This window comes from Hyperolius riggenbachi, chromosome 2 (assembly GCF_040937935.1).
Source record: "Hyperolius riggenbachi isolate aHypRig1 chromosome 2, aHypRig1.pri, whole genome shotgun sequence".
Lineage (NCBI taxonomy): Eukaryota > Metazoa > Chordata > Amphibia > Anura > Hyperoliidae > Hyperolius > Hyperolius riggenbachi.
The window spans coordinates 241961300-241976302 of NC_090647.1; the positions used below are offsets into that span (position 1 = coordinate 241961300).

General features: G+C 46.6%; 2 protein-coding genes across 5 annotated transcripts in view; both read left to right on the forward strand.

Annotated features, from left to right (window-relative positions):
• CEP97 (centrosomal protein 97) overlaps window positions 1–3273 on the forward strand; it is a 56693-nt gene extending 53420 nt beyond the window's left edge. For all 4 annotated transcript variants that reach the window (XM_068268444.1, XM_068268445.1, XM_068268447.1 and 1 more), the window contains one exon: window positions 2435–3273. In XM_068268444.1, coding sequence (XP_068124545.1) covers window positions 2435–3124 — 690 coding nt within the window. In that variant the 3' untranslated portion in view covers window positions 3125–3273. The remainder of the gene's footprint in view (window positions 1–2434) is intronic.
• RPL24 (ribosomal protein L24) overlaps window positions 1–15003 on the forward strand; it is a 145266-nt gene that overhangs the window by 97970 nt on the left and 32293 nt on the right. The gene's annotated exons all lie outside the window — the stretch shown is intronic.

The following is a 15003-nucleotide window of genomic DNA, read 5'->3' on the forward strand; positions in this document are numbered from 1 at the left end:
TTGCGCTGGAACGGCAGTATTCTGTCCTGCTGGTCTATTAGGGTGCAGTAGTGTCTAAATAATGTCAGAAACGAGCATGAAGCTAATCTTTCACTTGATCTGCTGCATTATTGTTTAGGGGCTCTGGCTAAAAGTATTAGAGGCAGAGGATTAGCAGGATAGCCAGACAACTGGCATTGCTTAAAAGGAAATAAATATGGCAGCCTCCATATCTCTCTCGCTTCAATTACCCTTTAAAACAAAGGATAATTAGGAAGTGCCTTTGTGCTTACCTGTGTTTTTTTGCAATTTCTGATTAATCAATCGCTGATCGGCAAAACAGAATTATTTATTTATTTAAGTATTTATATAGCACGAACATATTACGCAGCACTGTACATATATTGTCTTGTAACTAACTGTCCCTCAGAGGGGCTCACAATCTAGTCCCTACCATAGTCATATGTCCTATGTGTATCGTGTAGTGTATTTATTGTAGTCTAGGGCCAATTTAGGGGTAAGCCAATTAACTTATCTGTATGTTTTTTTTGGGATGTGGGAGGAAACCGGAGTGCCCAGAGGAAACACACAGTCACGGGGAGAACATACACACTCCTTGCAGATGTTGACCTGGCTGGGATTTGGGCGTTGCAAGGCGAGATCGCTAACCACTAAGCCACCGTGCTGCCCAATGAATTAATGAATGATCGATTGTTGAACAGGCTGTGGATTGCACAACAAAGGAAAGAGGCGTAATAAATGCATCTAAAATCTGCTTAAAATCGATAGGTAATATGAGGTAGCTTACCTCAATGACAAAATCTCTGTAATTAATACAAAAGATTTTTTATTATTAGCACAGGCAACGCGCTTCGCGGGTCTCAGCCCGCTTTATCAGGCCAATAGCAGTGCCAAGTAGAAAAAATCATCTAGCATAGGGAGCCTCCTTCAAGGGTTATGTGTCATTTGTGAGAAGTACATCAGACAAAATAGTCCCACTTGCTCCACTTCCCCCATTACCGCAGGACAAACTCCTGCTTTCCTGTCCCTTGCTTCCTTCCATAACGTGCAGTGGAGAAGTGCCAGTTGCATAGTACTGTTATCCCGGCGTTGGGTGCAGGGCAAACCGAATGACTCCTCTCCCTGCTGCTGCTAAACTCCCCAGCGGCGTTAAATACTAGTCCCCCTTCGAGTTGTACATAGCGGTTAGCGCTCTTGGCTTGCATAGCTGAGTTCCAGGTTCGAATCCCAGCCAGGTCAACATCTGCAATGAGTTTGTATGTTCTCCCCGTGTCTGCTTGGGTTTCCTCCCACATCCCAAAAACATACAGATAAGTTAATTGGCGTCCCCTAATACATACACTACACAATACTTACATAAACATATGACTATGGTAGGGACTAGATTGTGAGCTCCTCCGAGGGACCGTTAGTGACAAGACTGTATATACACTGTACAGCACTGCGGAGGATGTCGGCGCTATGTAAATACTTTATAATAAAAATAACTTGGATGGAGATATAATTTCAGAGTCTGGCGATCGCTGGATCCCTGAATTACTCTTACGCGTCCCATGCAGCCGTAGCACTAGTGCTGTGGCTGCGCCCAGCTTTGGCAGCGCCAAACTAAACTGATTCGGAATGGGTGTCTGAGGAGTGCATTTCACTGGGTCAGATGAGCGAACTGGTCAGTGTATATAGTGTTTTAACTGTTATGAAAGGTACTGGCACCACTGAATGTTTATTGGGGCGTTAATAAGAGGGTACAATAGCAACACTTGTAAAGTAGGGCAAAGGGGCTGCACTTATCATAATGTAAGAGACATGCGGGTCACACTTTAGTATTTAAAAATATATAAATATATAGTATAAGAAAATTGATGGCTTCAATTGTTAATTTGGTGTAATGAGTGCTACGTGTGTTATTTGGGGCTATAACTGCTGCGTTTGATTTTCAGTGGTTATAGTTGGTGAGTTTGTATTTTGGAGCTCATGGTTGCTGCATTAGTCATTCAGGGGCTCATGGTTGCTGCATGTGTCATTTTTGGGGCCCATGGTTGCTGCATTTGTCAGTTGGGGGCCCATATTGCTGAACAGTAGGTGAATACATGCTCCAAAAACATACTGACACTGTTGAGGAAGCCTGAGCTTTAGACCCACCCAGTTTACCACTTTATGTTCAGGTGTTTTATCACAACAGCTTTGTTACTGGGCAGTTGCCTAGCATATCTATATCAATGAGACAAAGTAATAGAGTGCTGTTGTGTCTGCTGAGATCATTGCAACACATACGGTAATTGTTCTAAAAGCAATATTTATCCAAGATGTTTAGACTACCTTAAAATACACTGATAAAACCTAACAAATATTTTGCTGGGATACTACTGCTGGAAATAACTATTTGTTATGAGAAAAATTCACTTTATAAAAAATAATTGTCTTTCCTGGTTCTTAGGTCCAATGCCTTAAAGAATGCCAGAGCAATATAAATGCACAAATTGCGGGCATTTCGAAGTCTGACACGTGCACATTAGGCGACACCAACGTGGCAGCCTGTTCATCATCCGTACTAGAAGATCCTATGTCCTCTGCTATATCTGTTCCTGAAAAGGTTCATAGAAAAAACTCCCCTGACATCCCAGACTCTGGCTTCCACTCCATCAATATAGAGCATGACTCTCATCAGGAAATGAGTAGCTCTGAAAAGGGCTCCACTGAAGGAAGTGCATCTTCTGAGCAATCCCTGGAAACTGTAAGACCTTACCATCAGCAGGCAGCACAATACCCAGTGGATCAAGAAAAAGGGGTGGGGGAGCACAGTGAAAGCAGCAAGGATACCTCTGGCAGTGAACAAGACAGCAGTCTGTTGCAACAGTATTTGGATAAGGTAGAGCAGTTGGAGCAAGCAGAAGATAACACAAGTCAAAGTGATATTACTGAGGAAAGTAGGCCTGAAACCACCAGGAGTTCAATCAGCTCTGACTTTCTTTCTAGCAGCATTTCCCATGTTATTGGTGAAGATGGTAAGCCAGATATCCTCCATATCAACAATGATCCCTTTCAGCCATCTGAGGAAGTCCAAGACTTACAAAAGCCATTCAATACTTTAACTCACATGTCACAGATGGATCTGACACCTTTATGAAGAGTGCAATACCATGTTATTCTCTTGTCTTCTCCCATTGATGTAATCAGTGAATTGCCTGCTTTTGTGGTAGGTTTGGAGGTAAATTTGTATTCATAACTACTATTATGCACTTTGTCTCAATGAAATGTTCCTTTCTGTGAAATGGACAGCAGTGGTTTACTATCATTAGTCGGGGGAGCCACTTTACCACCCTTTGTGTTTACCCATGTTCAGGGCAAAGAAAAACATCCTTCAGGTCAGGTGTTGCATAAAGACAGTGCAGGCTCAGATAGACATGTCTGCTATACAGATCTGTTACAAAAAAATGCCCGTAAAGGGAGTCATTCACAAATAGGCATTCAAAAGAATCTGAATCTTCCGCATCATGTCAGATTGAAAGTCTTCCTTAAAAGATAGATGTTGTTTTTAAATCTGTGAAACAACCCCAAACTCCCCTTGGGTTTTGCTCCAGTAAGACCTGAGAGCCTCCTGGCTGCTTGCTTCTTACATGTGCTTTTCCTTTATCTGTAGTTTGTACATATCATATATGTCAGATCTGCTGTAAGCTCAAGCAAGCTGCACGCAGTCTCCTCACCACCCTACATTGCTGCCTAGAACTTGGTTAAACAGCATGACTTGAGGTGCGTACACATGCACAATTTGATCCCTCAGGTGACAGTTTGGGGTTGAGTGCTGTACAGATATGTTGCTAGATTATAGGCTAGAAATGCGTTCTGTTGCTGAGGAAGAGTGGCGATGGCACAACAGACTATTGAGTGGCTTCTGGCAGGCATGGTATGGAGGAAAATAATGCGGTTGGTGTCGCTCAGGCTTTGTCACTAAACGTTTAGATCTGTATGCAAGAGCTCTTTGATATGTTGGCAGACACCTGTGCACCTGCTAGATTCTTGGCCAAGACTGACCTAAACGACCACTTCAGTGTACCTAGCTTTACTTTTCTGTTACTTCTTAAGCTGGCCATACACTGGCCCTATTTGCCGCCGTTTCGACAGCAGATTCGATCACTGGGATCGAATCTGCTGCCAATCGTTTGCGCTAAACGCACCCGCCGATCCGATTTCCTCCCGAAATCAGATCGGTCCGTCGATCGCGCCGTGCGGGAAATTACCGTCGATCGCCCGCAGGTAGGGAGCGCGTCGCTAGCGGCGGCCGATCCGATACAGTTATACATTACCTGTGCTGGCTCCCGGGCATCTTCTCTGCGCTGCACCGCTCTGTTCCTGCTTCCATCCCAGCGTACATTAACTTCCTGTGTCACTCCAGTGACCAGGAAGTTCAACTAGAGGGCGCTCTATTTGAACTTCCTGGTCACAGAGTGACACGGTGTAAGCTGGGGTGCGGTGCAGCGCGGAGAAGAGGACCCGGAGCCAGCTTCAGGTAATGTATACGGGGGGGGGGGGGGGGGCGGCAGGAGCAGCTCAACAGATTGGGATCGGTTTTAGGCTGAAATCGATTCACAATCTGTTTGCAGTAAAGGCAGCCATACGATCCCTCTCTGATCAGATTCGATCAGATAGGGATCTGTCAGTTGGTTGATCTAATGGCAAATCGACCAGTGTATGGCTACCTTTATTGCTTATCTGGTCTGGTCTATTAAGTTGTCAATGCTCTTTGCAATCTATTGACTTCCTGATTAAAGCTGCACCATGAATCAAGATCTGATGTGCAGATAACAGGCTACAGATAGGTGAATACTGGTAGTCTTGTCAGGCAGCCATGAGCCGCAGTGATGGATTTGCAGGAAGAGGTAGAGGAATGCTGTAAAGCCCCATCTACACGATACGATTCTTTGTACGATTCAATTACGATTCTATTTACGATCCGATTAAATCCGACATGTCCGATCATGATTCGATTTGCCATTGTTTTGCAAAGGCAAATCGAATTGAATCGAATCATGATCGGACATGTCGGATTTAATCGGATCGTAAATAGAATCGTAATTGAATCGTACAAAGAATCGTATCGTGTAGATGGGGCTTAAGGCTAGAATAGTGCATCCACAGCAATCATCAGTTTGTGTACAGAATACTGGTAAAAGGCTTGTAATGTGTATGCAAAAGACATCCAGGGCATTCTCCCTCTCTAGAGAAGCAGAATCCATAATTATAGCTGAATTATTGATGGCTGGCATTTTGGGGCCGATTTTAAAATATTTTGTTAGAAGTTCACTTATTGCTTTTTGGCTGTTAGTTCTGCCGCCAGAACACACTGCTGTTAACAGATGTTCACCAACCCGCTGCTCTCCCTTGAAAAATAATGGTAGCATCTTTCATATGTGACAGTTTGCCAGCCAGCATCAATGAACTGCAGCAGATCAGGCAGCTAGCTTTCCATCCCAGTGCTAGCAGCAATAAATACTTAGCGTCTCCAGTGATGTCTAACCTTCCTGTAGCTCCTTGTGGCTTTCCAGTATCTGCAAGGCTCCCGACATGTCACTTGATCATGTGACATGCAGAGAGCCATGCACAGATGCCTGAAAGCCGCTAGGAGCTACACTAAGCTTAGAAGATGGTGCTGGAGAGACTCTGTATTTCACTTTGAAAAACCCCTAAAACACAGTCCCTGTTATCCCCTCAGGCATGCCATTTAGTTGAGACTTCTGGTTGCCTGAGTTCCGGTTAACGGGGACTTTGCTGTATTTAAGCCATTTGGAAAGTGGGAATTCAGATGATTGCAAATGCCCTTTTGTGACATGTTCTCTTTAAAGAGACTCGGAGATGAAGATAACTAAAGATTTTTTTTACTTACCCGGGGCTTCCTCCAGCCCCATAAGCATGGATGCGCCTCCCGTGGTCTCCCGTTCAGCCTCAATGAGCCCCGGTGACTGTCTCAGTCACATCAGTCCGGGCCTACTGCGCATGCGCGCGAGACCCCGATTGGACGCGACTTAGCCTTTTACCGAGACTGATCGCGGCTGAATGGGAGACCACAGGAGGACGGCGAGGGACACATCCTTGCTTATGGGGCTGGAGGAAGCCCCGGGTAAGTAAAAAATCTTTAATTGTCTTCGTGTCTCTTTAAAGGCCTGCCCCAAAGAACAGCAGCAGCTTGTATTTTGTGGGTTGAACCAATTTCTGTAAGATTTAAATATTGGTGCAGCATGTTGAATACTGGGCTTCTTGCTGCAGTGAAATCGCTAGTAAATCCAAGTGGTTGCATTCTTCTGAATACTGTAAACAAGATAGCTGTCAAATCTGCACAGGAATAAATACATATGAAATAGCAGGCCAGAGTAATAAGGAGCTGCATTTTTGCCAGAATATGGAACTATGCACCATACTATGATTTTACAAATAATGGCGCCCAAGAAATAAACTAACATAGCACTTCATCAGCAACCTTTTATTTGAGTGGTCATCAGTGTCTTGCCAATAAAGTAAAGGCAGTTCAGAAGCAGCTAGCGCTACTCTTCAGTGAAAGAACCTTAGCCATTTCAGAAGATTGTAGAATTTTTTTTTTTTTTTTGTCTGAGAATTGTTGGCCAGGTTCTTTGGAGTTGGAGGAGGAGTAGCTCTCCAGTCATCCACTTAAGGCTGGTTTCACAGTGGGACGTTAAAGTCCCACGTTACAGCAGCCAGTAACGCAGCCTAACTCACAGCACTGTAAAATCAATTGTGCTGTTCACAGTGCCCATGTTGCGTTACATAGTAATGCAGCACGTTTAAACAAAGTGCTGCATGCTGTACGTCATACTGGGCTAAGCAGCGTTAGACTGCTTGCAAATGCTCAGTAATGTTGGAGGAGTGGGTCTCCCCTCCTCCTCTGCGGCCAGCCACATGGCTAATTAATATTCACTGCACTGCAGAGACTCGTGGTAGGACTGTAGTGTTGTCCGGATCATGAACTAATCCGTTCATTTGATCCGGATCTTTTTTGTGAGTCGAATCATCCGGATCATCACAATGAAAGATTCGGTTCACAGTGGATGTCTGTCTAGAAGAAACAGGAACATACAGAATGTACAATGCAGGGAAAGTCCTGTCCTGCTAGTCATTTCACCCAGTCTGCTTCCCTAGTAAAATGATTCAAATGATTCGGTTCAAAGATCCGGATCTTTTCAATGAGCCGATTCAAATGATCCAATCCTTAAAAAGATCCGGACTTCCTATCATTAACCTGGAGCGGCTGCTTTGAGAGCTGCATAAGGTGGCTCAATCAGACGTCCAACTTCAACACCATACGTTGCGTTAGGGGCACGTTATGCGACCATAACGTCCCCTAAAACGCAACGTCTTGGTGTGTAAGTAGCCTAAAGGTCACCTGAAGTGATATGGGGACTGCAATATATATTTTCGTTAAACCACACATGTCAAACTCTGGCCCTCGGAGCCATTAGATTTGGCCTTCAGGTGATTTTCCCACTTTGCATTATGTTTGGCCCACTCTAGACCACCAGAGAAGCCATATTGGAGGGTAAGCCCTAGGTCACGAGGGAAACTGTATGGGGGGGAGGCAGAACTGGATACCAGGGAACTGTATTGGAGAGGGAAGGGGGCCACTAGGCACCAGGGAACTGTATAGGGGAAGGAGGTAGCCACTAAACACAAGGAAACTGTATAGGGGACGGGACAACTAAACATCAGGTAATTGTATAGACGGGGGACACTAAACATCAGAACTGTATAGGAGGAAGGTTATTAGACTTCAGGGATCTTTATAAGGGAGAGAGGTGGCCTCTAGACATTGAGGTCGGCCCTCGACTTTGTCCCAGACCTCAATTTCAGCCCACTTTGTATTTGAGTTCGACACCCCTGCTTTAAACCAATACCAGAGTCCTGGCATCCTGCTGATCTTTCACGCATCAGTAGTGTCTGAATCACACACCTGAAACAAGCTTGCAGCAAATGCAGTCAAACTGCAGTCAAACATCTGATTGGCATGCTTGCTCAGGATCATTGGCTAAAAGTATTAGAGGCAGAGGACCAGCAGGACTGGCAGGCAAATGTGTTTTGTTTAAAATGAAATAAATATGGCATATAGCCTATAGATCTCTCTCACTTCAGATTGCCTTTAAAGCGGACCTGAACTCAGAACTTCCTCTCTGCGCTAAAAGATAGGCAACAGCATAATAACCTTTAAAGAAAAACATTTTTGTTTACAGCTGATAAAAAAATCATGCAATAAATATGCAGTTTGTCAATTTCCTGCTTTAATGGAAGCAGACATAGTGTTAACATCCTGTGTTTACCAATTAGCTCTCTGCCATGGCAGGCAGCTGATACAGCTGAGGGATCAAATTACAACTTGTGCTTAATCACAGATGAGGGGGAATTAGACAAGCTGAACTCTTTAAAGGACCTCAGTCACGAAAATATTAACATTTAAAATACATGTAAGCATATACAAATAAGTACATTTCTTCCAGAGTAAAATGAGCCATAAATTACTTATTTCCAATGTTGTTGTCACTTACAGTAAGTAGTAGAACTGTACTCTCACCCGGTTTGTGTGCCTTAGTTGTAGTTTTCACACATTTGCACTGTAACATTCCATTGTAGGAACGGAGCTAATGTAGATTGTGGTTTATTATTTATAGCTATAAATAGCAATCTGCATTAGGCCCCACTGACTAGTGACTTATTAGCACCTACACACTTAGATCCTTGGTATACAAGCAGTGGCAGGAACCTCCATTTCAGAGCTGAAAGATGCCAGCAGCTGCAACGTATAGCACCCGGATCCTCTTATTGCTTGAACCTGGTCCCTGGCCTGAAATGGGAAACGCAGACTGGCTGTTTCTTCCTTCAAACAGCACACGAATACCAGGTGAGACCTCTCCACCTACCTAGTGGCCACTTAATGTATACAGTGTGAGCATTGTTTTTCCTTTGTCACCTTCTTGATTTAGAAGTAGGGACTATAGATACAATTGCTTCATTTTATTAGTTTTCATATTTGCCTCAAGTGGGCATCTATATAGGAAGGGGTACAGTGGTCCTCTAATTTGTGAATGTCTGAAATTCATCTCCTTGGTATTCAGATCAGACTACGGTATTTTCTCATTTGGACACAATTTAGGCAGAAGATATTGTTTACTGTTCAGTTAGTTTAACATACATCTGATGGTGTACTCAAGGCACATCTATAATTGCAATGTGAATCGTTCCTCTATAATTTGCATATTTTGTTTAAACAAGCTAATTAAATAACGCGTAGCCCTACATTAGAATATAGAAATTATAATGGAAAAAACAGTATTTTTGTTACCTGCCACAAAATGCTGTAAATTCACTATTTTTTTCAAATGCAAATAACCTTTTCCCTTGTAAGCACTTTGCAGATGGTTTTCTACAGACTACTGCATCATACAACTCAACACAACTCCTTCTTATGCTGGATACACACCATGCGTTTCCGCGTTCGTTGCGTCCGTCGATACGCGTCAATTCGATTATTTCCGTCATGTCCGATTCAAGCTTCGATGGATCGTTAGGTCGATTTGCCATACTTTACATGGCAATCGACCTAAAAATCATCGAAATTCGTTCAGAAATGCTTGGAAATAATCAAATCGACGCGTATCGACGGACGCATTCGACGCGGAAACTCATGGTGTGTATCCAGCATTATAGCTATGTTTTATGTATCCACAATGCTATCAGACACCGTTATCAAATTGTTTGGTATAAGGTAATAGAAACTTAAGTGTTGGTTGCTGCATTAATATTTATTTGTGGTATTATAAATTCTTGATTACAACATAGTATTTTATTAATAGTCTCTCAGCTATATCTGGTGTGGATTATACACATATTTACAGTGAAAACACCCCTTTTTTTAGTAGGATGGGTAAAGGGGCTGATTATCTGTTTTAATTGCTTTTAAGATGTTAGATGGGAGACTTGCACTTGATGGGTAACTGGAAACAGGAAGTGAGGTGTTGCCAGCAATAAAAATGTTTTGGCGTTCTATGGTGTACTTTCCTCTTACTAAGTATATTTTAAAAAATCACAGCAAACTATGTACAGACCCTTCCAAAATGTCACCAAAACTTGGTGGAACTTTGCTTTAAAGGGAACCAGAGACGCCAGAAAAAAGATTTTATACATACCTGGGGCTTCCTCCAGCCCCATACGCACGGATCGCTCCCACACCGCCGTCCTCCGCTTCCTGTATCCGCCGGTACCGGGTCCCGTAGTTTCAGCCAGTCGGCGTCAGCACGCTGCCAATTGTCCGCATCACAGGGGCTCCCAGCATACCCTTACGCGTGCGGCTGCATACTGCGCAGCCGCACGCGTAAGGATATGGAGGGATCCCCTGATCATGCGGACAATTGGCCGTGTCCGCCGCAAGTGACGGGACCTGGTACCGGGAGATCCTGGAAGCGGAGGATGGCGGCGTGGGAGCGATCCAGGCTTATGGGTCTGGAAGAAGCCCCAGGTATGTATGAAATCTCTTTTTTTCTTTTTCCATGTCCGGCGGCTCTGGTTCCCTTTAAAGGGAACCTAAACTGAGGGATATGGATGTTTCCTTTTAACCACTTCCCGACCGCCCACTACACAGGGGCGGCGGGGAAGTGGAGCCCTGCAGGACGGCCTCACCCACAGAGGCGGCAGTCCATTTAAGGGCATGGGCGGAGCGATCGCGTCATCCGTGACGCGATCCTCCGCCCGGGATCGAAGCACGGGCATTTTGTCTCCGCTCGCCGGCCACTTAGCAGAGCCGGCGAGCGGAGGAATCCGCAGGATCAGCCAATCCCTAAGTATAAGGCACTTTGTTAGGTAAACAAAGTGCCTTATACGTGCTTCCTCCTCGCCTCGTGGTCTCATTGTTCCAGAGACCACCAGCGAGGAGGAAGCACTTGTAAGTCTCACTGCACGCAGCTTGATTTTGCCCACAGCCTCCCTGATCACCCACCCCAGGCCTCATACCCCCCCTGATCACCCCAGCAGACCCCTGCCCAGCACCCTTGCACCCCTGCAAAACCCCCACCCCCCCCACCTGCCACTAACTAGCGACGCTGCCCCTTAGTTTAGGTCCCTAACTGCCTCCTAGTCACCCCTGATCCCCCCTCCCTACCTTTAGATCACCCCCACACCCCATCCCAGACTACCCCCCTGTATACTGTATACATTTGTATACAGCTACATTACCCTCTGATCCCCCTCTGATCCCCCTCTGATCACCTGTCTATCACCTGTCCATCAGCCCTCAGCACCCCCACCCATCAGAGCAGACCCTAACTGCCCCGCGGGGGTAACCGATCACCTGCCCAGGCCCTCGATTGCCCTCGTACCCCCCTTCTGATTACATCCCCTGCTGTTTGTTTACATCTGTCCTCCCCAGCAATCACTAACTGATCTTTGATCAGTAACCCCCTGTGTCTGCCTCTCATCAGATCAGGACTCAGTCTGCCCCGTGCAGGCTCCTGATCAACCCCCCATCCCCTCAAATCGCCCTCAGACCCCCCCCCTAATCACCGTCCAAGTGCATTGTATTTGACTGTGCTGCGCTTGTATTCGATTGTGCTGCGCTTGTATTCAATTGTGGTGTAATTGTATTTGATTGTCCCGTGATCGGCTTCGATTGCCCCGTGATTGTTTGATTGCCTGAGACCCCACTTCCCGCCACACCCAACCCCACCCTCCCCCCCACCACACCCAACCCCACCCCCCCCCCCCCCCCCCCCCCCCACCACCACCTCCAACCACCACCTTCCGAGTGCATCAGATTTGCTTGTGCTGTGATTGGAGTCGATTGTGCTGTAATTGTATTTGATTGTCCCGTGATCGACTTCGATTGCCCCGTGATTGTTTGATTGCCTGAGACCCCACTTCCCGCCACACCCAATCCCACCCTCCCCCATCACCTTCCGAGTGCATCAGATTTGATTGGGCTGTGATTGGAGTCGATTGTGCTGTAATTGTATTTGATTGTCCCGTGATCGGCTTCGATTGCCCCGTGATTGTTTGATTGCCTGAGACCCCACTTCCCGCCACACCCAACCCCACCCTCCCCCCCACCACACCCAACCCCACCCCCCCACCCCCTCCAACCACCACCTTCCGAGTGCATCAGATTTGCTTGTGCTGTGATTGGAGTCGATTGTGCTGTAATTGTATTTGATTGTCCCGTGATCGGCTTCGATTGCCCCGTGATTGTTTGATTGCCTGAGACCCCACTTCCCGCCACACCCAATCCCACCCTCCCCCCATCACCTTCCGAGTGCATCAGATCTGCTTGTGCTGTGATTGGAGTCGATTGTGCTGTAATTGGATTTGATTGTCCCGTGATTGTTTGATTGCCTCTGAGACCCCACTTCCCACCAACCCCAATACCTCTCAAATACTCCCTTTTTGCTAGGTAGGTGCTCTTTTTTTCTGGGTAGTCTCGGAGGAAAACCCCATAAATTTAGCAATCCAAAATGGCAAGAAGGGGGCTTTCCGATGACGAGGTATACAGGTACATGGACCAGTCGGATGAGTTCTTTTGGGAAGAATCATCCGTCGAATCTTCCGGGTCCGATTTTGAACCTGTAGAAAGCAGTGGTTCCCTGACCGATACTGATGACGAGGCTATGGTCCCGGCTAGAGCCAGGCGTACCAGACCCCAAGTCGTTAGACCGCAGGTGGCGCAGGATCCGCCTCAAGGGCAGCAGGGTGGTGCTAGCGCTGTTGATAGTTTTCTTGGTGAGGCAGGCACCAGCAGCGCAGCATCTCCTGGACTTAGTGCCAGTGCTTCCGTAGACCCTGACGAAGTGGTGAGCGTCAGCATGGAAGTTGAAACTGGTACGGTGGCAAGTGCAGTAGTACCCCCGTCGCAGCCACCAACAAGAAGACGGGCCCGTAGTACCCATAGACTCCCAGAGGTGCTGGCACAACCAGATTGGCAATCCCCTGATTCCGCCGCACCCGTAGTGCCCCCTTTCACCGCCCAGTCTGGAGTCCAGGTGGCGACAGCTCATCTAGGAACGGCCCTAGACTTTTTGCAGCTGTTCATCACCCAGGTTCTCTTGGACTTAATTGTGGTTGAGACCAACCGTAAAGCCACACAATTCATCACCGAGCACCCGGAGAGCATGTATGCCCAGCCTTTCGGGTGGAAACCAGTCCAAGTTTCCGACATTAAAATCTTTTTGGCCCTTATCCTTCACTTGGGACTAATGAAACAGAATGTACTGCGGTCGTATTGGTCTACGAACCCAGTAAATCATGTTCCCTTGTACCCTGCTGCCATGTCCAGGACACGATTTGAGTCCATCCTGCGCTTCCTGCACTTCAACGACGACAAAACCTGTCATGAAAAGGGCCACCCTGCTTATGACCGGCTCCACAAAATTCGGCCCCTCATAGACCACCTGTCATCAACATTTGCAGATGCTTATATCCCTGAACAGAACATCTGCGTAGACGAGTCCCTCTTACGCTTTACCGGGCGCCTTGGCATCAAACAGTACATCCCAAGCAAGCGCGCCCGGTATGGGGTGAAACTGTATAAGCTCTGTGAAAGGGCCACAGGCTATACATGTCGTTTTAGGGTCTATGAGGGAAAAGACTCAAAATTGGAGCCGGTCGGATGCCCTGACTACCTGGGGAGCAGTGGAAAGGTTGTGTGGGACTTGGTGTCACCCTTGTTCCAGAAGGGGTACCATCTTTTTGTGGACAATTATTACACAAGTGTGGCCCTCTTTCAGCACTTAAAGTTAGAAGGAATCCGATGCTGTGGCACTGCGCGGCCTAGTCGCCAGGGCTTCCCCCAACGGCTCGTTACCACCAGACTTTTACGGGGGCAGAGGGTCGCCTTGCGTACTGAAGACCTGCTCGCGGTGAAATGGAGGGACAAGAGGGACGTTTACTTTCTGTCCACCATTCACACAGACACGACAGTCCAAATTCAACGGGCAACTGCGGTCATTGAAAAGCCCCTTGTCGTCCACGAATATAATGTCAACATGGGAGGGGTGGACTTCAATGACCAGAGGTTAGCGCCCTATTTAGTTACCCGGAAAACAAGACGCTGGTATAAGAAAGTGTCTTTTTATCTGATTCAATTGGCAGTTTACAACAGCTTTGTTCTCTACAGTAAGGCTGGGAGAACTGGATCTTTCCTCCAATTTCAGGAAGAGATCATTATGGACATCCTGTATCCAGGAGGTGCCAGGCCCCCCCCCCCAGATGCAACTAGCCGACTGCATGGAAGGCATTACGCCTATCAGCTTCCGTGTGCCCCAGGTCAACGCATCCGAAGAAAACGTTGCCGTGTCTGCAGCAGGGCTGGAACAAGGAGTGACACCGTTTATTATTGTCCCCGCTGTCCTGACCAGCCTGGTCTATGCGTAGGGCCGTGTTTTGAGAGGTACCACGAGCAGGTACACTATTAGAACCTAGGGAACTCCAGACACAGGAGTAGGCACACACTCAGTGGTCTTTCGCACATTGTCGCAGGGAGAGGAGAGGTAAGCTTGAAGACCAAACGGGTAAGCATAAAAATGGGAAGAAGGATCGGTTTCCATGCTTGATATTGCTGATCTGTCCTGGGTTGGCGATATAAGACGGCATGTTTGAATTTCCCTTGAGTGTGGACACCCCCGGTTTATATGTGATTTGGGCCTATGATGATGCTTTAATGCCACACAGAGTCATCTCTATTGGCAGGCATATTGCTGTATCCTACAGGCATAATGCTGTATACTAAAGTTCTGAGGCCCAGTCACATAAGTTGGTGGCTCACCCTGAGTGCAGGGTGGCACGGGGTGTCTCTCTCCTGAGGTTATCACTGCCATTGATGTGGAGGAAGATCTGCCATTGATGTGGAGCAAGGTATGTTTGCCGTTCATTTTTCCTTTCAGCCCAGAGTGCATTACTTGTATACCCAATATAAGGAGTATAGCAGAAACTCCTAATACTGGCCATACATGTAATGATTGCAGAGAC